General features: G+C 35.0%; 1 protein-coding gene across 4 annotated transcripts in view; it reads left to right on the top strand.

Annotated features, from left to right (window-relative positions):
• The window catches only part of CPA (Subunits of heterodimeric actin filament capping protein Capz superfamily), a 191,584-nt gene that overhangs the window by 34,017 nt on the left and 130,774 nt on the right, over window positions 1-26,793 (top strand). For all 4 annotated transcript variants that reach the window (XM_089801448.1, XM_089801449.1, XM_089801446.1 and 1 more), the window contains exon 3: window positions 4,457-4,546. In XM_089801448.1, the coding sequence (XP_089657574.1) occupies window positions 4,457-4,546 (90 nt within the window). The remainder of the gene's footprint in view (window positions 1-4,456; window positions 4,547-26,793) is intronic.

Genomic DNA, 26,793 nt, shown 5'->3' with positions numbered 1-26,793 from the left:
TATGTTGACAGCCTAAGTTCAGTAGTATTGAAAACTTTGAGAGTTCAAGCCTCTAATCCATGAAATTGTAAATATGAAATAAGCACTTCATTGATGATTGACACTCACTAAATACCTCCTATTGAAAACAAGAGACATGTTTGGTGATATGTGGAAGTCTTAAATCAAGACTCAAATGTTATATAGATTATTCAAATAAAGCTCCAACATCATCGAGCTCATGCTAAATATGAATATTAATGAATTTAAGAATTCAAACATCTATCCGCGGACCTTGCATGAGGATTCCAGAACATAATCAACAAAATGATGAGTTGTCTCATTCTCATTGCCAAATAGAAACGAGTTGAGTAAAGCCAATCCTGCTCAAGTTTATCTATGTTATGAGGATTTCCAGCACATCGTATGCGAGGTGGTTCTTGGTGAAGGTTGAGGAGATGGTCTTGTTTGATACCCATGATGAAGGATGTAAGATGTAATGCCTATTGAGCCAACCTTTCAATGTGATGATTAGAAATCGAGCTTCCAAGCCTATTCGATCAAATGATCATGTGAGTAACACCCGATGCCGCACTCATAGTCAACTTCGGGTCAAATCTTGGGTTCTTGATATCAAGTATCCCTTAGCAAGAATACAGTGAAGATTGGCACATCTTTTCTCACGTGAAATCCTTCCAAACCAACCCACACTACAGAGGTGAGTAACAACGACGAGACCATAAAACCCGTGGGGCCCGTGAAATGCATCCACCGATTGTCACACATTAACATTGAAAGGAGTCATGTGAATTGTTTGTTCAAATGCCTATGAGTTCCCGTGGGCTTGGAATGAAGCCGTATGTTTACTGTTAGAAGATCATTGCCGGGTGGTCAACAAACCAATCTACACCGAGTCCGATGCGCTTCCATTTACATATACGAATTGGAGACTCCCTTGAGTACGTGGTACAGCGAGATGGAAAGAACGACAAACAAGGTGTCTAGTAACATCGTGTGTTAAGAGGCGTCGACACTTGTACGAGTCCTTGAGATGACTCATGCGCATTAAAATTTGATGAGCGCGTGTACCACAATGAGAGTAGATGGAGTTGGAGAGCCTCTATGATGAATGACACATAGTGGTGGGTTGACATCGGGAAACTCCATAAAAGGTGTGTTGTCCAAGATGTCTGATTCCAATAAACAAAGGATCAAACGCAGACACATCATTGTTGTCATCCATGAAAAGAGTCGGATATAATGTTAGGGCCCGTTGATATGTGTGGAGGTGAAATCCAAATTATAAGGGGTGCTCGCAAGGTATTTAACCAAGTGATTAGTGCGGCCTCTATGTACCCTCATTGTTTGAAATCGTTCATGATCACTGAATGGCCTGTGTTCTTATTTGGATCGAGCCTACACTTAGTGTGGACGGTCGACTTTACCTTGTCAGCTGAAGGAAACAGTAGGAAGTGGCCTCTTTCATCAAATTATAGAATGTAAACAAGCACGGGATGTTCGTGGATGTATAAAAACTGTTTGACAGAATGTCACTACAGTTATGATAATGGTGAGTCCCTCAAGTGTATTTGACCACGACAGGTGTAGAGCCAAGTGGCAGGTTCCACACGGTGGCATGAATGAGGAAGGAACAAAGCACATGGACTTTCAATATTATTATTGAAATGTCATTTAGGAATGCTTCTGACAGTTACAACCGGTTTGGGAGACTTCATTTCCTAATACATCTTCATGAACAGAACCGGTTGATAAATCAAAGTTCCTAATTTGATTAAAGAAGCCACCTGTCCTGAAATACATTCACCTTTGATTCCATAAACCTCCCCATTACTTTTTACCCTTATTAACATAATATCCATAAGTATGGGCCCGATAAAACATTGTATTGGGAAGTCATGAGTAAAAATGAAAGCAAAATCAGTGTCAAGAATCGGTTCTTATAACCGGTAACCATCAACTGGGAGGAAATAAATATGCCAGCAGAATATCAAATGGAGGTTCCAGTTTTGGGGGGGAAAGCTTCCTTTTTTGATAGACTTTGTGCTACTAGAGGGGGAATTTTCTGCATCGTTTTTATTCTGATTGTAATGCAGGGGAAGGGGATTTTTATTTTCAGACAGTGATTGTTGTACAGGAACAGCAGAATCTTGGTTATTTTGTTGTGTTCAGACAGGGTAAATATCAGTATATTAAAAACTTGAGTTTAAATGGTTGTTTCCTGATCATATTCAACTTTGAGTGATATTGATTTTCTCTGAATGTGTATCTGTTACATCTGATCGTCATCACGATCATCTTTTGGACTTAGTGCTCTAGTTTTTCGTGTATTTGGAAAGAACAGTCTGTCATTCTCTCTGCATTATTTCTGTAATGTAATGATTGGATAAATGGACTTTGTGTCATTTATTTTCTACTTCCTTTCAGTTACTTAGTCTTTCTGCATCTATGTCGTGTTTACGTGTAGGTGTTTGTGTACTTTTCTTGCTTTCGGGTTAAAAGCATGCATATTCATAAGTTAGATAATTTGTTGTAAATCTTTTACACGGGGAGCTGTGCCCAAATAATTCAGAGCGCTCTTACACATTCCAATAGCGAAGTGACCTGACCGTTGGTACTGATTGAGTCTTCTTGTGTGGGTGTTTTAGGGTCAATTTGTATGTATTTCTGGGAAGACAATCTGTTCACTAACAGTTAGAAAATTAAATCTAAAATATTTTACTGAATTGATATCGGAACTTAAGTTAAAGGGGAAGTTATTTAAAGTGACTCGGGGGAATATTAAATGAAAATCTCACAAGAAAGTAGTAGAAAAGAGTTCAAAAAAATAGCTAAAAAGCATTTGCGGAAAAATAGCTCAAAAAAGCAATCACAGGAAAACAGGAGAAAAAAGCAAGTTTCCAAAAAATAGGGAAAGGCAAAAGTGATTTTATTTTATTCCACATTGGTGAGATGAGTGAATGAGCTCTTACGAGAGTGTTAGAAAAGATTTCCAAGAGCTCACTTTTAGGCATGTTGAATATCATAAAAACTTTATGAAATAATTTTGAGTTTTTCTTCAAGGGTCTGTCAGGAGGAAATCACTCATGAATGGCGTTCTCTTTGCTATTGGAGGACACAGTCAAGAGGATCATTGAGTATTCATTTCGATGTATAAACCTGATTATTCTATATAGCTTTATTTTTCATTTCATATAATTTCAGTGGTCTAGAAGAGTTCTATTTGAGTGTTTGAGGCTTGAACTCATATGATATAACTGTCTGCACATTTCAAGTTGCTGGCTGCACTCAATAAGCTTGTCTCAGTTACTACTAGTCAATATTCATGTAAAGAGGACTGCCATACATGCCCAGATCTGATATTTAATAAGGGTGCTATACTATTTGGAGGCCACGTCTTAAGGTATCACACAGGGTTTATATCTATTATTAAACATTGAAATGGATCAGCAACATTGTTTGAGAGCACCATATTGTCCGAGTATCTCAAGCCATACTCAAGATGAGAGTGCTGTACTTACAGCTATAGGGCTCATACCAGTCACAGAGCTGCTGTACCAGGTCAAGGAGAAGGTTTGAAGATGAACATTGGTGTCATTACGGAATACTGTACTTGGCATCGCTGTTGGTGGCATGTAAGTGCTTGGCTATCATTGGCATTGTAATGAAGACATCATTTTGCTGTTATAAATCTGAGATATTAACCTACTGTTGTAGTTTCAGTTTTACCAGAGATATATGTATGCATTGGTCTGAGTGAACAGTGTGTTATCACATTTAATTCCTATTGTATATTGCGATTGTTATTTATGGTTACCTATATCGAATGAAATCTGAAGTCACTTAGCAAATAACAGCAAACAAACATATACCATTGTAAACTGAGAACAAATCAGAAAACTCAATAACCAGCTTGCAAGCAAATTGTTTAGCGAAATTACAGTGAGGGGAAAGGCACAAAAGAAGTGGTTAGCAAGGGGGTATCTTACATGCTCATTGATCATCATTCAGCAATTGATTTTTTATTTTCTTCTCCTCTTTAAGTTTGGATTTCTCTTCACTTCGGTTAGTCACTAACACAACTATAGTGTTTCTTTTAATTGCCCTATTATTGCCTGGATGCATCACACTTGCAACCAAATCTTTTTTCCATTTTTCTTTTCATTCTGATTACGTGATAGAATTATGTCATTAAAATTAAATGAATGTTTTCTGTTTGTTAATATCCTTTTTTTTCTGAGTTTAACAAATCAAATTTAATCTTTCTACCTGATTTTGTCCCCTTTCCATCTTAAGTGTAAATAATTTCCTTACAGATTTTTCTTTTCCTGTTGAGAATGTGAACTCATATGCTCAAATTAACTTCCTAACGCTATAGCAATATGCATGTTTACATCTACAAGGTTTTATTTTTGAAAAGTTTGTTATCAATAAATTATACTTATGAATATGCATCCAGGTGATTGTGACAGAATTTAGTGAGCTTGATGAAACTCATTATTTGGATCCACGAACTGCTCAAGTTGCAACTGTTAACCATGTTAAACAAGTAAGTTATTTATTTGGTTTGTCTATTTACATATGTTAGTTTACATGCAAATTAGACAGAGACAATATGTCAAGGTTGCTAGGGTATGTAGTGTGGGTCCAGTTGATACATAAAGTGCATTTACACATTTATATCTAAATAATTTTCTAGAAGACATACTTGTGTAATCTATTGAGCCATTGAGAATTACTGCAAATGAAATTTACTGTATAGTTATAGCTAAAATATTGACTGTAATAAGTTTTAATTAAAAATTAGACTGATTGATCATGATCCTTGATTAAAGGTTTTGAGTCTAACATTTACAATTGAAAACTGCTAATTAAGTAGTGCAGTAAAAAAGGTATGTAATATATTCGTAAAAATAATTATTCAACCGACTGAAGTCATGCTTTCATATGTATGTGTCATGAGTGTCTCTGTAATGCTGTATTATGCTGTTAAATAACAACTGTGGCAAATAATTTAGGATTCTTCACTGCCTTTTGTTAAGTACATGACTAACAAGCACGTGAAAGAAATTCCTGCATCTTGAAGCTGGGGGGAATATAAAGAAGCTAAAAGAAAAACAAAACATATCAGAAGTCTTAACCCACTTATATGGTAGTTTTGAAGAATTATTATGAAGCAATAAGTGTGCAGAGAAGGGAAAAGCTCAATGTATATAAATCATAGTTCCAAGAATCACGGCGATTCATGCGATTCACGCGATTCGGCGATTCGATTCAAGCCAAACGATTTTTTGTGAATCGGTGAATCGAATCAGCGATAAAGGGTTTATGAAATAAGTTACTCACTAAATTTCAAGGGTTTTTTAAATTTTCCGATTCATGGCCGATTCGATTACGATTCATGGCCGATTCACGATTTGATTCGGCCTTGCCGATTTCGATCCGATTCCGATTCTTGTTACTTTGATATAAATCCCTCAGATAGTATATATCAACTTTGTAAAGAAAGTAGTATGCCATAAGACTTTTCTACTAATTGAGTGACGCACTGTGAAAATTCTCCTCCAACTAAATCACTTAGCAGACTTAACTGTTGATTTCATTGTAATGTAGCTTACCAAGTTTAATGTTTTGAAAATAGCACTGTCCAAAGTGCTGTTTATATGCTGGTCTCAAACATCAAATTATAAAATGTCTTTACAGAGCAGGGGTGTTCAAAATCTCAAAAAAAACCCATAGAACATAGTAGTTGATGTCCTGATACACTACTACTTTCTTCAACACAATATATGCCACTTTATACTCCAATGGCAAAATGGAGTAACAACCCCACTAAATCCCCATGTTTTATATTTATGTCACTGTATAACTCCAATGACAAAATGGATTTCTGCTTCTACAACCATACATCCCTTATACTATATACTAAATCTCCTGACTCAAAATGGAGAATTACAATGGAAACTATAGCATAATTACTCTAACCTCATCACGTACAATCAACAAAGAAATTACTGTTTGTATCGCTTTTCAAAGAGGAGCCAAGCCTTCAATTCGCAACCCTTACCGCAAACTGCACGATTTTCCAGCTCCTTAGATGACCCCAAATAGTCCTCATCAGACATTGTTTGTTTGCCGCCTTGTTGTCTAGATCTTCCATCGTCTTCATTGTCCATCTGAGCCCTCTGTTAAAGCCCATTAGACCTTTTTCCTGAATATACTACCGCATCTACCTGTCTTACTTTTCTTCTTCTGGCCCAAGCATTGACTTGAGAAAGGACACATTGTGACCCACCATTTTTCATCTATGTGGGATGATTGAGGGGTCCAACTAGTGTATGATAGGGTATTCTTTCACCTTGTGATTGCGCCTTTGGACCACATAAAAATCTTTTGGGAGGGGGATGCCCAAATTCTCATTGACAGTCTTCAACACATTGTCCAATTCTCTTGACAGGCTGCTTATTGTCAGCTTCTTGCAAATCTTCTTCACCATATCCTTCATTTCCGTTGCATCTATCATGGATGCCAAGAACATAGCCATCACATCCGAGTTCACTCTGATTGAGTGTTTGTCCTAGAGAAACTTTGTCCCTAGGATTCTAATGGTGACATAGAAAACTAAACAATGACTAGACTTAAAAATGCGTCTCAACCTATTGTTAGAGCACTCCCCTGAGAAAGTCATCTTTCTGTTTTGGTCGAGTAGCTACTGGTGTGTCTATCACTGCATAGAGACACAAAACTTTCTCAAAGCTTAGGTCCAGAAAATGGAAACTCCTCCCTTTATGCTTGATCCTTCCTCCTGCTAATTATTACTCCATCACCCCATCAACGGAGACTCCTCCCTAAACTTGTCATAATTTACTTCATGTATTGCAAGGCCATCCAACATGTTCTTCGAGTTTACTTGCCTCATATGAAAGTTGATAGTGACAGCTGCTAACTCACACTGAGATATTTCACAACCATGTGGGCTTAGATTAGGTGAAGGCCGCTGTAGTAGTCTCCAGTCAAATCTTACCATAACATTCTCCAAACATTGAACAATCAAATAATTATGGAAGCCTTTATTGTCATAATATGCCACATGACACACGAGCCCTACAGGAATAAATAATATCTCCACCTTTTCCAACACCGGTTGCTTATGTCACACACCATTGCCAACTCCTGGGGGTGTGTTTTGAATGCCACCATGGCCAGCTCATTGGCCACATCATTGCCCCCCATTAAACATGGGTTATTTGGAAGTTAGAGAGTTTTATAATCAACTCCCATATTTTGTTAACCCTCTTCTGGAGTTTCTAGTAATGGGTTGATCTTTGTTTAATTGCATTGACAGCCAGCAACAAATCCCCTTCAAGATGCAATTTTTTCACTTTCAGTTCCAGACCGAATCTCACCCCACTGAAGGCTGCTGTAAATTCTGCGCCGGGGCTTTCTAGTTTTGCATACATACATACTTGACTTTTTACTTGCAATAAAACAAAAATGCAATAATAAACCAAGAATTTGGAAATAAAAGTCATTTATATATAAAGTACTCATCAATTTTTGTCACTGATTTGGTTAGTTAAATTAAGACAATAATTAACTGTTATAACTATAGTAAATCAATCTGGTCTAATAATGTACGGAAGTTGAAAGACTGGTTTGAACTGTCAACATGTTGGTCATGTTTTAAATTTCACTTTTATTTGTGAAATATTATATAGTCATTGTTTATAAATTACTAATGGCATCTTTTTTGTTGAATAATTATCATATCAATTTAAATCTGAAAACATTTATAGAATTATGATTTAAATATTGTGTAGTTTTGTTTAAAAATTCTGATATTCTAATAATAAATAACGATAAACCATTCATATAAGTTTTGAAACTAATAGATTACTAAGTATGAAATATTTAAAATTGAGTTTTAGTTTCTGGATTCGATTGTGTGTAGTTTTTTATCATCAACGTTTCGGATCATACTACATGATCCATCATCAGGATGCTAGAGAACATAAAGAATCCTGATGATGGATCATGTAGTATGATTCGAAACGTTGATGATAAAAAACTACACACAATCGAATCCAGAAACTAAAACTCATATTCATGGATTGTGGAAATCTCATAGATCTATTTAAAATTGATTAAATGCTAAATTGAAAACTAACTTCTGATTAATTAAACTGAGTATTAGATAGTATTTAACAAATTAAATTAAATGTTTAAAGAAAAAAAGAGATGTACAGCTGTGTGCTCAGATTTGCTTTTAGACTTGGTTCAATACTTGCACCTCTTGTGCCTGTGCCGTGATACAATCACAACTTTATGTTTGTGGATTGACAAGGAGCATTTTTGAACCTTAGTTTCTTAAGAGTTTTTAATAGTAGACATTTGAGTTGGATTTCAATCCATTCAAGTCAATTGTCTTAATAAAGGCACATTAGAGACCAATTAATGGTGAGATCCTTGTCATCCTTGTGACATACACATTTGATTTTGTCATGACACAATATATGCACTAGTGTTTTTCTCATTTTTAATATCTTATAAATTTAAATAGTAAATATCCTAACCCCAAGATGCTAAAACTTGGTGTTTAGGGTTAAGATTAGTATTTTCTAGCTTTTTGAGGAAAAATTCCTATCCTATTAGGAAAATCCTAAACATGAAGAGCTAGCATTTAGAGTTAGGGTGTAAACAACTTTAAATAGTTTAAAACTCATAACACTTATTAGTATCCATGAAATGGGGCGGTTGATTTTAAACATGGCTACTTAGAGGCTGGAGATTACAAACTTGTTCAAAGTTCATCATGCTCCTCCAAGCTTCCGAAGACTCAAAAAAATTACCCTGAAACTATATCATAAGATGTAAAATTTGCTGCAAATTGACCAGACAAAACACACACAATTTGCATATAAAAGGAAAATGTTGCCACCTAGAAAAAAACTACTCCAAAAAGTGACAAAAAAATGGATTAAATCATCACTAATTGTTTTGTGCGATTTAGTGTTTTTTTATTGGTCAAAAAATCGCAATTTTTGATGATTTAATTCACAAACATGTGGCCAGGGTGATTTTTTTTATAAATCATTTTTTTGAGGTCGATAAAGTTGACACCCTGTTAGCAGTGAAATCTTGTCAAACTGCATGAGTAGTGAAAACTCGCAACTTATTATGTATTTCTTGTGAATTATGCTACTATGGTTTTCTCATTCCATGTTTCACATGATGCTGATTTTTTCCGACCCATTATAGGTTATCATATTGAGAACAATTTTTGAAAGGGGTCTATATGTTCATTGTGATATCACCCTTTTTGAATGTGATTTACTAATAAATAATAACATTAAAATATAAAATTATAAAAGAAAAATTCAAATAAAAATTAAAAAACAGTAAAATAAAATATAACATAATTATATTATCAAAGGGTTAGAAGGCATCAAATGAAAAGTTGTGACTCCCTCAAACATGAAATATAAAAAGGAAGAAGAGAACATCATTTGAAAGGGGAGGAAGGAAGAGAAAAGGGAAGGCATGAAGCAAAGGGAGAATTAATAGAATAGAAAATATGAGAAGAGAATAAAGAAGTGACTCCTTCAAAGGGAAATAGTTATGAAGGGTTGTGACACTTGGAAAAGGTGGTAATTATGAAGGTTTTTGACTCTTTCAAAGATGGTCAATTATGAAGGATTCTGGCTCTTTCAAATGGCATAAATGATGAAGGGTAATGGGCTCATCCAAAGGGTGGTAATTGTGGAAGGTTGCGACTTTTGCAAAGGGAAGCCGTGATGAAGATGTCTCTCTGTCACATTAGAATACATTAAGGGGAGAATGTTTCATTTGAGGAGGCACCCAAGGGGAGAGCAATTTGGGAATGATATACTATTCTCAAAGGCAACAATGAAAGTGATGACGTATTTGTTAATTCTGTAACTCTGGTAATCATAACTGATTTGAACTACTGATCGTACAGATTGAGTAAAGCATGGATATCCTTATGTAGGATTTGCCTCTTTTATAACCTTAGATAATTAACCTTCTCAGCGGCTTATTTAGGAGCATTTAATAATGTTCTTTTTGCATAGTTGTTAATATAATAACTATCTAATTATAATTTCTAAGAGATGCCGATCTTGGAAGATTATCATTTGTTTACTCATAAGGGCCGACCTAGAAGAGTCATGCCCTTTGTAAGGACATGCCTCCTAGGTGCAATATAAACATAAGGTAAGTATGAGGATAGAGAGCACATGATATACAAATCAAATGGATCATGTAGTATGATTTGAAATGTTGATGGTAAAAAAACACACATAATCAAATCTAGAAAACATTTTATTTACAAATGGATTGTGGAAATCTGATAATGTTAAGATGATATACAAAAGTCTGCTCCTCTACATTACTGCCTTATACAATTTATTGCAGGGATAAAAACATTTCTAGAATAGCTATTATACTCAAAGTAATACTTCCATATACAGGTTTGTATATTCAAGACCATCTTCAGCACAAAGAGAAGGCATTATATCAGTCTGATTTAAAGAAGAATTTGCAGAAACTTTATATGGTATGAGAGCTCTGGTAGTCGAACCTAGGCTTTGCAAATTGACATTTAGACTTTAAATATCTAGCAACATCCTTCTACCTTCAATGGCTAGTGCAATCAAACATGAGGACAAGTTTGATGGAAAAGAACATGTTGCTTGGAAATTCATAATTATGATGATTCTTGTAGACAATGATGTGAAACAATTTGTTGATAAAGAATCCAAGCAACTTGATGTTGATCCTCATAAAACTATCTGGAGTAAAGAAAACACGAAAGCCATGCAAATAATAAGATGGAGTAAAAAATGAAATAGTACCTATGCTAATGAAACATCAAACAACATTTAATATGATGAATGCATTATTAAATGCATATGAGGTTAACAATGCAACTAGAACCCTTGCACTAAAAAGGCAACTAAACCATATATAGATAAAGAAGGGAGAATCTATGAATTCATACTTCCTAAGGGTGGCTAGTCTAAGAGATGAACTTGCAAGTATAGGGACCATAATCGAAGACAAAGAGCTGACACTTATGGCTATAGACGGGTTATCGGATTCATGGGAAACATTCTCACAAGGAGTAAGTGCTAGAGACAATCTTCCAGACTTCAATAAACTTAAAGGAGATTGCTTTCAATAAGAATCTAGGAAACTTAAGAAAGGAGGAAAATTGAAAATTGAAGATGAAGAACTTCATATTCTCAACACAAATTCCTATAAAGGTAAGAAGAAGCACTTCAAGAAGAAGAAATGTAATCAAAGAAATGAAAAACCTAAGAAAGATTTATCCAAAATAAAATGCTTCAAATGTGAAAAATTTGGACACTATAGATCTAATTGCCCTGAGAATACAAGGCAACAAGTAAACTGTGCAAACGTTACTAGGAAAGAAGAAAACTATGATCCTGAGAATCATGTATTGTATTCTGCACTATCAAATGAAGTATCAAGCAAAGAATGGGTAATTGATAGTGGATCATCTCGACACATTACAGGATACAAAGAAGTTCTAGACTCAATATCAAAAGAAGTTGATGGCGAAGTTACCATGGGTGATAATTTCTCTCATTCAGTCAAAGGAATTGGGAACTCACCTTGAAACTGAAGTCAGGTATTTCTCTACATCTCAAAAGAGTACTCTACGTACCATAGAGTTTTGTAAAGAAGCAGGAATTAAGAGGAGTATACTGTTCCTTTTAACCCACAACAGAACGGGGTAGCAGAAAGGAAGAATAGAACAATTATAGAAGCAACAAGGGCTATGATATTTGATCAAAATTTAGAATATTATTTCTGGGCAGAAGCCTCTTGTACTGCTGTTTATATTCAAAACAAAAGTCCTCACTCCCACCTTAGAGATAAAATTCCTGAAGAAGTCTTTTCTAAGGTTAAACCTAATACAAGCCATCTTAGGATATTTGGGTGCCCAGTATACATACATGTTCCAAAAGAAAAGAGAACTAAGTTAGAACATATTGTGATGTAGACATTTCTATGCCTATGAGTCGCAACTTGGATAAAAGGAAGAATTTAATTATTCTCCGGATTTTATCCTGTGTACTGGTAGATTTTAACTCAGGATCATATTGTGATATAGGCCTGCCAGTACCTATGAGTCACAACTTGGATAAAGGAAGAATTTAATTATTCTTTGTATTTTATCCTGTATATTGCATTCCATGCAATATTGTTATCACAAGTATAAGTGATAAGTCATATCACAAGTGTAGTAATATGACATAGGATCATGCGTTCAATGATACCACATGCTTAGAAGATTCGGACAGATATAGAGTATCAATCTATGCTTATTCACCTTAATTGATGATGCTAGATATGTTATCTCTCAATATGATTATCAAGTCAAGAGGGAGTGTTATTTCTATAACTCTGGTAATCATAACTGATTTGTACTACTGATCATACAGATTTAGTAAAGCATGGATATCCTTATGTAGGATTTGTCTCTTTTATAACCTTATATAATTGACCTTATCAGCGGCTTATTTAGGAGCATTTAATAATGTTCATTTTGCATAGTTGTTAGGATAATTACTATCTACTTATAATTTCTAAGAGACGCCAATCTTGGAAGATTATCGTTTGTTTATTCATAAGGGCCAACCTAGAAGAGTCATGTCCTTTGTAAGGACATGCCTCTTGGGTGCAATTTAAACATAAGGTAAGAATGAGGATAGAGAACACAAAATATACAATTAATTCTGCTCCTCTACATTACTGCCTTATATGATTTATTGCAGGGATAAGAATATTTCCAGAATAGCTATTATAATCCAAGTAATACTTCCATATACAGGTCTGTATATTCAAGACCATCTTCAGCACAAAGAAAAGCCATTAGATCAGTCTATTTTAACGAAGAATTTGTACAAACTTTACAGTATTTAAATGCAATTATATATTATGCACCAGCCGAATTGATTTGATAAGTTGTATTGTTTGGTGGAGAGCTGTCTCTTGTAAGCTATAAAAAGAGGTTTGTTGAGACTCATTTGGGCATCCATTCAATGCAATATCTTTCTATTTAGGAGCAGAGTTATAAAGTAGAACTGACCCGTGGGAATAAGAAGACTTGTGAGCAAATCTAAGGAAGGTTATGAGCAGACCTTAAAGGTGAACTGTAGCAGACCTATAAGCTAAACTTGGAGCAATCTAAAAGGTTAGATTTTATAGAAGATTCAAGGTAAACTCAAGGCAGTGTCTGAATGAACTTATTTCAAGAAGACCATCAAACACTAGTAGAGGGAAATACATACACAATAGAGACAATCAAGCCTATTATAGAAGTGTCAATGGATCTTTTATGCGATATCTCGCTAATGAATAAAAATCATGTATTTACATTTATTGACATTTATGTAAGTATTTATTCTGCATGAGTTGGAGTAAATAGGATAGGGAGATGTAGTATACCAACTCCTTCGAACTAAGTACACCATGCAAAGTGGGGATCTGGTCCTAGTTGGATATTCCTCCCTCTTGTTGGCTAAGTGATGAATTGATTACCGCAAGAGATGGATTTGGTCTTGGTTAGACATTCTTGCCTCTTATGGGCTAAGTGATGAGTTGTTTACCCTAGGAGATGGATTTAATCTTGGTTGAATGTTATTGCTTCCCGTAGGTTAAATGATGAATTGATAACCCCAAGAGATGGATTTGGTCCTAGTATGACATACTTGCCTCTTGTGGGCTAAGTAGTGAATTGATTGCTCCAATAGATGGATTTGCTTCTGGTTGGATGTTTTTGCTTCTTGCGGGCCAAGTGATGAATTGATTACTCCAAGAGATGGATTTTTAAATGATTTATTGATAACCCCAAGAGATAGATTTGGTCCTAGTGTGACATACTTGCCTCATGTGGGCTAAGTAGTGAATTGATTGCTCCAATAGATGGATCCGCTTCTGGTTGGATGTTTTTGCTTCTTGCGGGCCAAGTGATGAATTGATTACTCCAAGAGATGGATTTGGTTTTGATTTGATGTTCTTGCCTACTATAGGCTACGTGATGTGTTGATTGCCCCAAGAGGTGAATCTTAGCTTGGTTGGACATGCCTGCCTCCTGTAGGCTAAATGATGAATTGTCTGCCCCAAGAGATGGATCAACTCTTGGTTGGATGTTCTTGCCTCTTGTAGGCCAAGCGATGAATTGGTTACTCCAAGGGATGGATTTTGTTGGATGTTCCTACCTCTTGTGGGATGTACGGTGAAAGGTCATGATGAATATGATTGGTTATGTGATGGTGTCCCCAATTTGGGACATTGCAAAGGAACTCCATCAATGAGAATAGCAATATTATATGCTTGATTTATTGTATCACATCCTAATAAGAATAATATGTTTTATTGATATTATTGGAATTGTCATTTAGGGCAAAAACTAGGGCATTGGAAATGGAAACATTACTTACATGAATATGTTAATTTCTTTGATTAGAAGGGGGATGCATGAGTGTTTTATTTCTATTCACAATATCTAGATATCTCATTTTTGTTACTTATGTTATAGTGTTTGTTCATCTATCTTTCTAGGTTAAACATGTTGAGTTGTGCATTCACCTATATTATCTCATAACATTAGATCATCATTGCATTTAATCATGAATGTGTATAACATATGTCAAATTAAACATTGATAGCATTTATCCTAACCATACATCATCAAGCATCTAGAGCATAGATGAAATCAAGTGCATATATAAAACACACAATGGTTTAGTTGGAACATCATCTCTGTGTGAGCATATTAGTTTTTATATACATGTGTAACATAACTATAGAACATGTGATGTTGGTATACGTGTATATGGCTATATGTATCAAAAAGAATGCTGTACATCATCTCATCTATAACAATGACTTCTATATTGAAAATATCTATAGAATGGATTAGGCCCTTTTGGCGTGTGGGTGCTTGAGCTTCTTGGACTAGGCTTATCATGGTTTGGGTACAATGATTGTCTGATTGTAGAGTGACAAGTTGCCAAAACACTCCATGTATGAAGTCCCCTTGCTCTCCCCTCATCTCGACTATCATTTCCCTTTGTGCCGCTATCTACATCCTCAAGGCCACTATTTTGACTTGTTCTCCTATTGCGGCCTTAGAATGGTCACACTAGGGGTGATTGAGGTCCCCTATAACTATCATCAAGTTGTAGAGGGCATCAACTTGGGTTTGCAAGGTGTCACATGCCTCCTTGACATTCTTTGCCTGTGTCACAACCTACTCTCTCCGTGAGCATAGTGTGAAGTTGAGCGACTTCCTGATCCATCTGATCTATCATCGTGCTTAGATGGGCCTTCTTCTGCACCAAGTCCACCCGAGCCTTGTACGCTATGTGGAGCCATGCCACTAGCTCAAATAGTTAGATTCACTCGTTATAGGGCCCTTGACTTGGATGTTCAGCACAATCGTTGCTATGACTTGGTTGATGAAGCGAAGTCTCTCTAATACATGTATTGTACCAATAGAGAAAAGGCAAGTGTCAATATTAGTGTTCCACGAGGATGCGTCCTCTATACTTTTAGGCTCGTACCCATCTTGGGGATGAAATGGGGATGTGGGGATGGATTTTTACCATCCCCAAAGCTGTCCCCTTTTTCCCAAATTCGAAAACGTACCTGAAACAACAAATTCTTCTAGGCAGGAAACTTGGGGATGACCAATAGTACCGGGTTTCCCATTCCCTAGCCATCCTCGAAACTTCTAGCCGTCCCCTTTTTTCCAACTAGTTGGGTAAAGGCAAAACAACAAATTTTACTTTTTGTGCGGGTCCGTAGATGTCCTAAAGACATAATAAAAATGTGCAAGCCATATTTGTCCATTAAGACACTAAAACACTAACTCTTCTACTTATTTTAAGATATGATGTACTTGCTAAGAGGGAAAAAAAAACATAGAGAGACAACAATAGCAACAGTGAGGGAAGATTGCATTTAGTATTTCTATTTACTACTTACTATTTTAGTTGCACTTCTCTTTATTCCATTCTGATTTCATGCATAATGCTTGGAGACTTTAGGCATTTTGATTTTACTATGTATGTATGTCATATGTTATAATGGACGTACTTGGTATTTGTCATTTGATAATTTTGCATGTATTGATCTTCTAAAATGTCTATGGTGAATGGTTTATCAATGTTATGATATGCATACTTGAATTTTGTCTCTCTCTATATAAAACATCCCCTATGTTTTTAATTGTCATCCCCTAAGGTCCTGTCCCCTAAATTTTTGCTTTGACTTGTCCTCGTACTAGAAACACGTCCCTGTCCCGGAAACTCCATGGAGCATAGGTAAGTATCTATTTTTCATAAGCATAAGCATATATTAAATAGAAACATCTACATCATAATCAAATTCTCAAGCATACCTAGATTTTCTATTTACCAACTAGGGTTTGTTGGCATCATTGTGTTGCTAGATGTCCTCGATGTCTCCTAGCATGCAATTAGAGTAGTCACTATAGGAGGTGCCTATAGGGTGACCCCATTGGAGAATAATGTGTGCCATTGATGGTGTTGCTATTGAGATGACCGACACTACCATTGGGGGTGTCCTCTGATGGGACCTCCCCTATACTTTGACCTCCTCATCTTGATTGGCTCCATGGTGGACACCCTATTGGTCTCCTTTTTGATTAGACACCTATGCCCTTGGTGTTACATCCCTACTTTTGCTTAAAAATAAAATATTTTTTTATAGCTATTGAGAACTTCATGTGAAGTAAGTTAATTTGGTTAAGTTAGTTAGTCATTATGGTTCATATGAAACAAAAGTGCTGGTTATTCATTATAAATTCATGGCATTTGGAATAATGGTTAATTGTTTTGATGTTATTTGAATTGAAAATGGATAGCTAATATAAATACTTGTTATAGTAATTTTGAATTGATTAAATGATGAGAAATATGTTATTACCGTGGTCAATTTCTTTTGCAAGAATGCGACGAAGGGGGGGAAGCATTGCCAGAAAAGGAAAGGGTATGAGGGCACCACCTACCATTGACCTAACAAGTATGGTTCCTAAACCACCTTGGTCAAGGAAGTAAATCTGGACTAGGCAAGAAAGGGTATACCAAGTGATCACCATGAGCTACATTGGTCTATGCATTTAATAAGATGTTAAAATAATCAAATGGAACAAATTGTTACCTGTATATATATTGGTATTAGCTCAGAGCTTCCTGTGATATCTGATATGTCTTAATATAACGATACTATGGTACATGTATATACATATACATGTATATATGCATAAATTCAAATGAGACATATATGAACGTATATGCCCACTTTAACATAAGATTTATACCCAAGATATGTACGCTTAGAATATCACGTACACACACACACACACACCTGTGTACATGCATATACAAAGTACATATAGAGGTAGGATGATATCCTAATATTAACACCTTGAGAGTAAAGTTATTATTTCCAACCTTTGGCTATGTTTTAATAATATTATTTCATGTCATCAACCCTCTTTATCTTTCCAGCGGCCTATTTCATATTTCCTTTCTTGTTGAAAGAGCTACATGTACTATCGGCCTTTTTAGAGGCTCTTGAACGTAACTCATGACATTGCCACCTTTCTTATCTTGCTCATAATCGAGCATGCTCACGAGTACAAGAAGACAATCTCTTTTATGTGATTTATTATATATCAGTGGGGGCATTCGCATATGCTAGATTTTGACAATTTTTGTTACCATATGCAGATTTCTTTCGTAGTCCCATTCTCCATATTTGCAATAGCATTTTCACATTACTTTGTTTCATTTTGCACATGTAGTGTCGTGCACCATATTTGTAATAGCATTTTTCCAAATTACATAAGCTCTCTGCTGCAAACTGCACATTCACTTTTGTGTTCCACATTGGAATTAGCATTTCATATCTCATAGGCTCTTTTTTGAGATTGCAGTTGCAGTACCGTGGGATTGCATCTGTGATTTCTTACATAATCTACTTGACCTCAAAACGTGATTCATTTGTACCAGTGTTTGCTAGAATCTACAAGAAAGGAGCCATACCAGGCATTCCAGTTTTCATTAGCACTTGAGGGTGATAATACCTCTATTAGGTCGTGCATTCTTTCTACGTTTTTCTTTGCCATTTTTGTTGTATTAAAAAGCTTTGTCATATCCCCGTTTTAAGATAGAATTTTAATAAGAATTAGATAATACAATGCTAGTAAATAAATAATGATAATAAAGTTATATTAAAACTAATAGTAAAATACAAAAAAAGAAAATTATTATTCTTTAATCTATGTTATCAATTAAATAATATTTAGCATGATATTTTAAATAATTAAAAAATAATAAAATTAAAAGGAAGAAGTAAAAAAATTAAATTAAATACAAGAGACAATATTGTAGAAAGTATGTTAACTATCTAAATAGAATTTAATAATAAATAATAGTAATCACAAATAAGTAAGTAAATAAATAATATAACATATAATAATATAACTTAACTAAATCTAAAGAAAAGTCAAGAGATATTTAACAAATAGACATGACTCCTTATAATTAAGATATAAAAAGGAGGGAGTTTATTTTAGAGAGGGAGAAATAATAGTAATCACAAATAAGTAAGTAAATAAATAATATAACATAGAATAATATAACTTAACTAAATCTAAAGAAAAGTCAAGAGATATTTAACAAATAGACATAACTCCTTATAATTAAGATATAAAAGGGAGGGAGTTTATTTTAGAGAGGGAGAAAAGGAGGAGGAGAAGATAGGAGTTCAAAAAGGAAAAATGGAAGAGGAAAGTAATATGAAGAAAATAAGGAAGTGACTTTCTGAAAAGGTATCAATGATATTGAAAGGATGTGAACCCTTAAAAGGGTCATAATTATGAATTGTTGCGACTCTTCAAAAATGTTGTAATTATAAAGTATTGGGACTTTTTCAAAAGATTTTAGTTATGAAATGACTTTTTGAAAGGATTATAACCATGTAGTGTCGTGACTTTTCAAAAGATTTGTATTATGAAAGGTTGCGACTCTTGGAAAGGAAGAAACAAAAAAGTATATTTTATCCTTTCCTTATAATTAGAAAATGAAATTTTTTAAAAAGCAAATATAGAGTTGAGATAATCTAGAAGGACTAATTCATTGAAGGGTTGACTAATGATAGAACCACATGTACTAGGCAAAGAGGAAGGTAAGAAAGGTATGTTTATGGATTATATTTATTTAATTATGTTTATAAATTTATTTATATTAATGAGTCATACTTGTGGATAATTTATGCATATACATATGTATATGCAAAGATGTAATTCAAAATAGATAACACACAGGACTTAATGGTTAATGGTTTGAGAGCACGAGAGTCCCTTTTTAGGGAAGAGAGTGATTTTAATATGGTTAATGGCTTAAGATCAAGAGAGTCCCTTTGGGAAGAAAGTGATCTTAATGTGGTTAATAGACAAAGATCAAGAGAGTCCCTTTGGGAAGAGAGTGATCTTAATATGGTTATAAGGCCAAAATATTTTATAGACGTTAACATATGCATATGTGTCAAGGGCCCTGGATAGAGAATGTCTCTTCTAGGAAGGACCTTAAAAGGGACCACTTCATAGAAGACAAAGAAGTATCTAGGGATCTAAGGATCCTCAAGAGGGTTATTGATCCTGATGTGGAGACGTCTTTAAGGTTGGGTTAGGATAGAGGGTAGAATAGTGAAACATATTTTATTATTGCATAAGTTCTAACATTAGTTTTGTAGGTATTATTGTCCTTGGTAGTGGGGATATTATAGGGTTTGAAAGTTGTAGTTTGGAATTTTGAAAGAAACATTGATATTTTAGATAAAGCCAGACGAACTAGCTTCGAATTGATTGCCTAGTTTACATAAGCTTATTTGCATAAAACATGCATAAGGTTTGAAGTTATCTATTGCATACTGTTATGATTGTTCTTTCAGAAATAAAAATAAAAATAGGAAGGATCTTTGACCTTGTACAATACTTATACAAGGGCATCTTCAATATGCCTCTGAGGTAAGAGGAAGCACTCTCAATGAATTAAGGAAACTGATAAGAAATAACATAAAATTTGTTAAATATTCTAGGATTTTGGATATGTTGTAACTTGTATTAGCACTTGTTGATTTTATGTGTTAACCAAGTTACCTTCTCAAAGTATATGTATATGATTTTAAGAGGCATGTCTCAGTAGAGACATATCTCTTTAACTCTCCTTAGTTATCAATAACAATTTGCTTATTGTCATGATTAAGAGTATGAATATATATATATATATATATATATATATATATATATATATATATATATATATATATATATATATATATATATATATATATATATCTTCAATGCAATATTATCTCACTAAAACTATACTAACATTAACACTCCCTCTTAGTTAGGGAGGATAAGCTTATAGATAAATAATACAATATTGGTAATATTTAGAAATCACATCAAGGAAATCTTTGATTAGAAGACTCATTATATAATATTATATGGGTATTGGTCTATTTGAATATCAACACTTGATATTCATCAAATACTCTTTTGATATCATATTACATGAGTATTGGCCTATCAGAACATCATCAAATGATATTCACCAAACTGAGTAATGGCCTATCAGAACATCAACTAAATGATATTCACCAAGTACTCAATGTGGTAATGGCCTATCAAAATATCAAGGCAGGATATTCACCAAATACCTAACATATATCTATAAAAACAACTTATAGACAGTCAATATAATGACATCTAACACTTAGTTGTTGATTTACAAGATAAAGCCTTTCATGATCTATTTCAACATTTACGTAAAATGTATATCATGATTTAAGTTATTATAAGATTGTCACCTTCCAAAAACTTCTGCAAATACAAGTGATAATCATTTGGAAGTCGTCACTTCCTCATGATGTACATAGGGGGCAGACCCATACACAGATGACATCAAAAGTTCACATCAAGTTACCATAGATATCGTCATGTTATTTTGTCATGACATCCACCATGGATCTTATCAGAGAATAAGGTTTTCACCTCAGAGTTATCTGTCAAGACAAGAATGTATTACAAGGGATTGCATTTGGAAATTCTTCTTCACGCAAAAAAAAACCTTTTGACCTGCTTGTCAAGGTTACTAAAGAAGTGTCAAAACTCCCTTTGAGTCTGATATCAACTTTTTTGACCTCTTAGTACAAGGTTGTCTCCGATGAAGTGTCAAGCTCCCTCTGAATTTGTTATCATCCTTCTATCCCTTTGAATTTGTTATCATCCTTCTAACCTCCTAACAACAAGTCATGTCATGCTTCCCTAGTTTGATAGGTAGCCTGATAGCATAAAGCCTTTCAGCCTACATACATAAAAGTTTATCATATGTGGTAGTGAACAGATTTGTCCTTCAAAAAGAAAAGTAAATAATGATTCGATGTGCCCGAAAAGAAGAACGAAACATACTAACAGTTGGATGAGTTGTCATTGATTGATAACCATCCTTTGAATTGAGAGGTACAACTCCCTCTAGAAATATTTACAATGAATTAGATGATTGGTTATGTCTTTTACCTGAAGACGCGAAGGTTTTCTAACATTCATTCATAAACATAAAACAAATGTAGTTGCTAAATTTACAAATCAGAATAAAAAGAGAAAGATCAGCAAATAGCCGCACGACCATTTATTCAATCCTTCTTTACATTACAGAGAAAATGAAAGAAAATGTTATTTTTTCTACAAACTATAACTGACCACAAGACTGCATCCAAAGCACAAAAGACACAACCACACGATCAATATCAATCCAAGAAAGATATATAATTACCGCAAGATCTGATAATATAACCTTCTCTTCGTTCTAAACACATAACAGAAGAGACCACACAATCGCTCTGTCCCTGTAACTACAATCCACTTTTGCAGAAAACAAATAATCTTCCCTATTTCCCTATTACAAACAGAATATCTGTTCCTCTCCCGCAGCCACCAGACTTGTGAAAAAGAAGAACCCCTTGCCCTGCTGACCTATTGTCTATTTAACATCTAGACCTTCTTGTAACTTTTTAGTTACCAACATCACTGATTCTTGGAAAACCTCTTATTTGTCTGCCCTCTTCTTTTCATATCTTCCCAATAGTTTTATTTCTTGGGACTTAATCACTTTTCAAATATTAAAACTGAAAGCTAATATTGAAAAAGAAAAGCCACATGTCATTTCAACGAGATTTTTTGAATGCGTAGGAGTAAGCCACCATCACATATAGATATGTGCATTAGTTGCATCATGGAGATCAATATGACTTCTATTTGGGATCACCCCATGGAATCTAAACGACACCTGGAGATTAACAATCAATTGTGTTCAAAATGAAGCGACGGGTAGCATTATCTCTTCGGTCTTTACATTCTATACTGTTTTGCAGATCTGATTAATTTGAGAGGCACAACACTGATCACATCACTATTTACTTCCAACCAACTTTTTATCTAGTTTGAAATCATTTCCTCTTCATTAAAGCTCTGCCTATGTCTTCTGCAACACAGAGTGCTCAAAACTGACTGCTTGATCATCAGTTCACAACTAGCCATTAGATATGATGCTATAGATTTGTGATGCTTTGATGGCATCTCGGAGGCAGCCTTGGAGCAATCGGGTCTTGAGAATATATATACATATCACAAGTCTATGTGTATGCCACTAAATCTCTTACGAGTTTGATTACGATGTGCGAAGGAGGCTCGTGGTAGAGACTCTACCCCTTGAATTTTGATCACTGAATAACGATCGGGGCATTATTAATTTCCATGGTTTATTTGGCTTGGGATATACTGCGACACTTGATATATGGCTTGAGAGGGTGGCTTTGGGTGAGGCTTCCACAATACATGTGCGTAATATTTGAAGAACTAAATTGTGTTCGTCACCAATTTCGTACCATGCAATAGCTATGAGTGCAATGCTTAAAAACACTCCAATCCTTTGGATGTTTGGTACCTCTGAACACTTATCAATCTCGGGAATTCCATCAAGCAATTTGCCTGAATTCATATGGATCAATGTCATGGCCCCGCGGTCTATTGACTTTGCAAAATCAAAACAATGAGCTTGCTGCTCAGTTGGCTTCTAAGGACACTGGATCACCATGAGATCTTGTTCACACCGAGGCTAACTCATGGAGACTTCATTAATTCGCACAGAGAGGGAGTATGGAGTCTGGTTTTGAATTTCTACACAGTGATGCAACTGGTTCAAACAAGAATAGGTTAGAATTCTCGGTCCATCTTTCTGATCAAGGAATGTCACTGCCAATAGCTCTCTTTCGAAATGATGACTATTGCTATCCTCTATGTTGTAATAACAAAGGACCAAGTCTTTGAATTCCTTCATATCTAACTGAATATGAGAATTTAAGTGTGTCACAAGTTGTCTAGTTGTTTGTCATTCACCCTATGCTCTGAGCATCTCATGAACCTGATATGATTTGTGCCCATTCTCTTCAACTTTGATTCTCTATTGCTCTGCATATTAGCTCACAACTCGGATGATTCTTCCTTTGGGGATTTTCATATGCCAACCACTTGTTTGGTGTTCAACTCATGGTGTCACTGAGATTTACTTTAATCTATAAAGGGGAAAAGATTAGATGCTTGATAAAATGTATATTTACACCACTCCAAATCACATGGCGTCTTCCTATTTTCTGTATTGACATTTTGTTGGGTATTTAACCAACAATCTTATGCTTTCTGCAACCTGTCCTGCACATGCAAACATGATGCTCATAACCAAGCTCACAAAATTCTCAAATGATGAATCATCAACCTTCCTATTAACCATTCAAGACTATTCTCCATATTATTTTATCTAATCCACATGTGAACATTCTGTGGAACAGTTCACATCCATTCTCTATGATGCATCAGGTTCCAGCTTATATGTCTTTCACGGCATAGTTTCTTGGTGCCAAAGAATTCTTTACCATCTATTAACCACAATCTGCTAGTTTAAGGTCACAATTCCCTTTATCTGTCCTTGGAGACTTGACCCGAAGATATAATGGTTATCAGTATCAGGTTCGAGGCTGTATCATGATGATCTTGATTCATGTATCCTCTTGTTTGTGGCTTAACCCCGATGTGCATTTACTTCTTATTAACACTTGGGCTTGTATTGTGTATGTTGAGCTGTTAACACCATATTTCTCCTCAAAAGAGATATCACATCTTCCATTCATATGGAGTTATCATTTACGACAACCCTTTGAAAAACTGCTATATTTCCCGATTGTCAAGGTTACTCAAATATATAAACCCACTAGTTCTCAAGCATCCGGGCTTATGCATTTTGATATGCTGTTGAATTCCACCAAGAGCAATGTAGATGAAGTTAGATGTTTGCAAACCTGAACTCCTGAGCCTATATGTCTCAACATCAGACATGGAACTAAGAAGACTAGCATTTGATCCTTCGAAATTGAAATCTGGACCACTGAGTCTGCATTTTGAACCTTGGGGTTTTGAGCTCTTTAAAAAAGTGTGCATCTGAATCTGTATTTTGGATCACTGAATTCAAATTGCAGAACTGTGCCAAACCTTGAACTTTGAACATGAGCCTTACATATCTGAACTGCAGTTCAAGCTTTGAACATTGAACCATGAGTATCCAAACTTTGAACATTGAACTTGAACCTCTGAACTTTGAGGTTCAAAGTTCAGGTTCAGTATATCCTCAAAACGCTGTCTACTCACAAGTCATAGTCTACAAAATCATCATTAGTAAAAACAAACCAACCAAAGATTATTTCATGGGGTTGATTTGGAAGTTTAAAATGCATGTGCTAAAGCATGCTTACAATATGAATCACAGTCTTTTAAATGCTGTAGTTTCTGATCACTAGAGAATCCATCTTGACATGGTCTACACCTTCTGAATCAATACAACCAAGATCATCAAAAGTTTGACTGAAGCATATCTTCTATCCGCTCCCTGTCTTTGTCTAAGGTTACCTCTAATGAACCTTAGTCATCAACAATTCTCATTGAAGTATAAATGGTTCCCGAATTGACTTTTTAATTATTCACCTCAACCATATATTAAAGTCCCAACCAATAGAAATAACAAAAAAACCTAAAGTTGTTGCTCTGCATTTTCCTTAATGATCATCTTCTATTTTGCACCTGCCTTACAACCACAATTTTCACAGGCTCTTTGACAATCATTGCAGTGAGAAAATTACTATTGAAATAGAACCTGTATCATTGAGACCCTTCATCTTTAATAGCTGCTAATGATACTTATTGATCCCATATTCTTTCCTCAATTTAACCCTTAGAGAGGCCATATGGTATTTGGTGATTTCTGAAACTTTGTATTACATGTCATTATTGGTTCGTGGCTCAATACATGCAAATTCAGGAATCATCAAATTTATACCGAAGACATTCACCTTCTTTTATGTCTGATATATTAAATAGTTCATTAGAAAGCACATATTGGGTGCCTTTGGTACCACTTGCTCAAATTATTAATCACATCCCATGAAGTCCATATTGTGCATTCCATTATATAGTCCTCATGATAATATCCTCGAAGATTATCTATGTAGTAAGGCTTGGTATTGTTCTATGCATACCACAGTAATTGGTTAACAATTTTGAGTAAATTTGTTGGCTTCGTTTTCATTGCCACATATTGATTCATTCATTTTCTGGTATCGTTGATGCATTTCTTATCACCAAAAGGGGAAGGGTTTGGGGGAAAACATTTAGTTACCTGTGTGGATATCTGTTATTTGCCAAGCCTCATAATACAAACTAACAATAGTTTCTCTTTATGAACACCAAAATATTTGACTCCTATAGTAGTTCCTCTGTTAATATTAAGCAAGCTTCTCTATTAAGCAGTCATATGATATAATATTTCCTTGATATAGCTCGCAGGTGTATAATCAACCAATAATTTCTTAGTTCCAAAGTTTCTAAACTCATCTATATTAATTTTCTGGTAGCTAACTGTTCCAAAACAGTTAGCATGCATCTTCTATGCATTTCTAGCATATTAAACTACAATATTGGACCCTTCCCTTTTGGGATGTGTATTTACTCATGGCAAATATTGTAAGGACACAAATCGCACCACTATGGGAACAGTGTCCAATGTTTGCAACCACTGGTAATGGAATTTCAAGATCTCCCTAAATGATCAAATTTGGTAGACATATGTGAATCCAGAGTCTATATCTGACGAGTCTATATTCAACATATGTTCGCACATGGTCCATTATTAATTCTGAGTAGCTTCCGTTTGATGCATGATAAAGTGTTTGATTCTCAATTCCACACACAATGCTAATGCTGACCTCTCCAATGCCAAACACACATATTCACAGGGAAAATATGTCGATTACAACAAGGAAACCAATCTTTACTTTGACCAGTTCCAATCCCTTAAACCTGACCACACTTAGAATGACTCCTAGAATGCGATCGACTCTACTTTAATCGTGATAGGGAGATAATCATGCACCTGAAGTCTTATGTGTTCCTTGATGTCAGGGAACCAATTTTAAAGTACATATAAGATACCGACTTGTTTCAGAAATAGCCCAACATTCTGCACTTGAATCAAATAGTGAGAGAGTGCCACTAATGACTTCTTTAACTAATATGAATTTACTCCAGCACTGGCTCAAAGGTTT

The sequence above is a fragment of the Cupressus sempervirens genome, chromosome 9 (genome assembly GCF_028749045.1).
Source record: "Cupressus sempervirens isolate cs-2001-9-10 chromosome 9, ASM2874904v1, whole genome shotgun sequence".
NCBI lineage: Eukaryota > Viridiplantae > Streptophyta > Pinopsida > Cupressales > Cupressaceae > Cupressus > Cupressus sempervirens.
The sequence above is the reverse complement of the archived record's forward strand: the minus strand, read 5'-3'. Positions and strand labels throughout refer to the sequence as shown.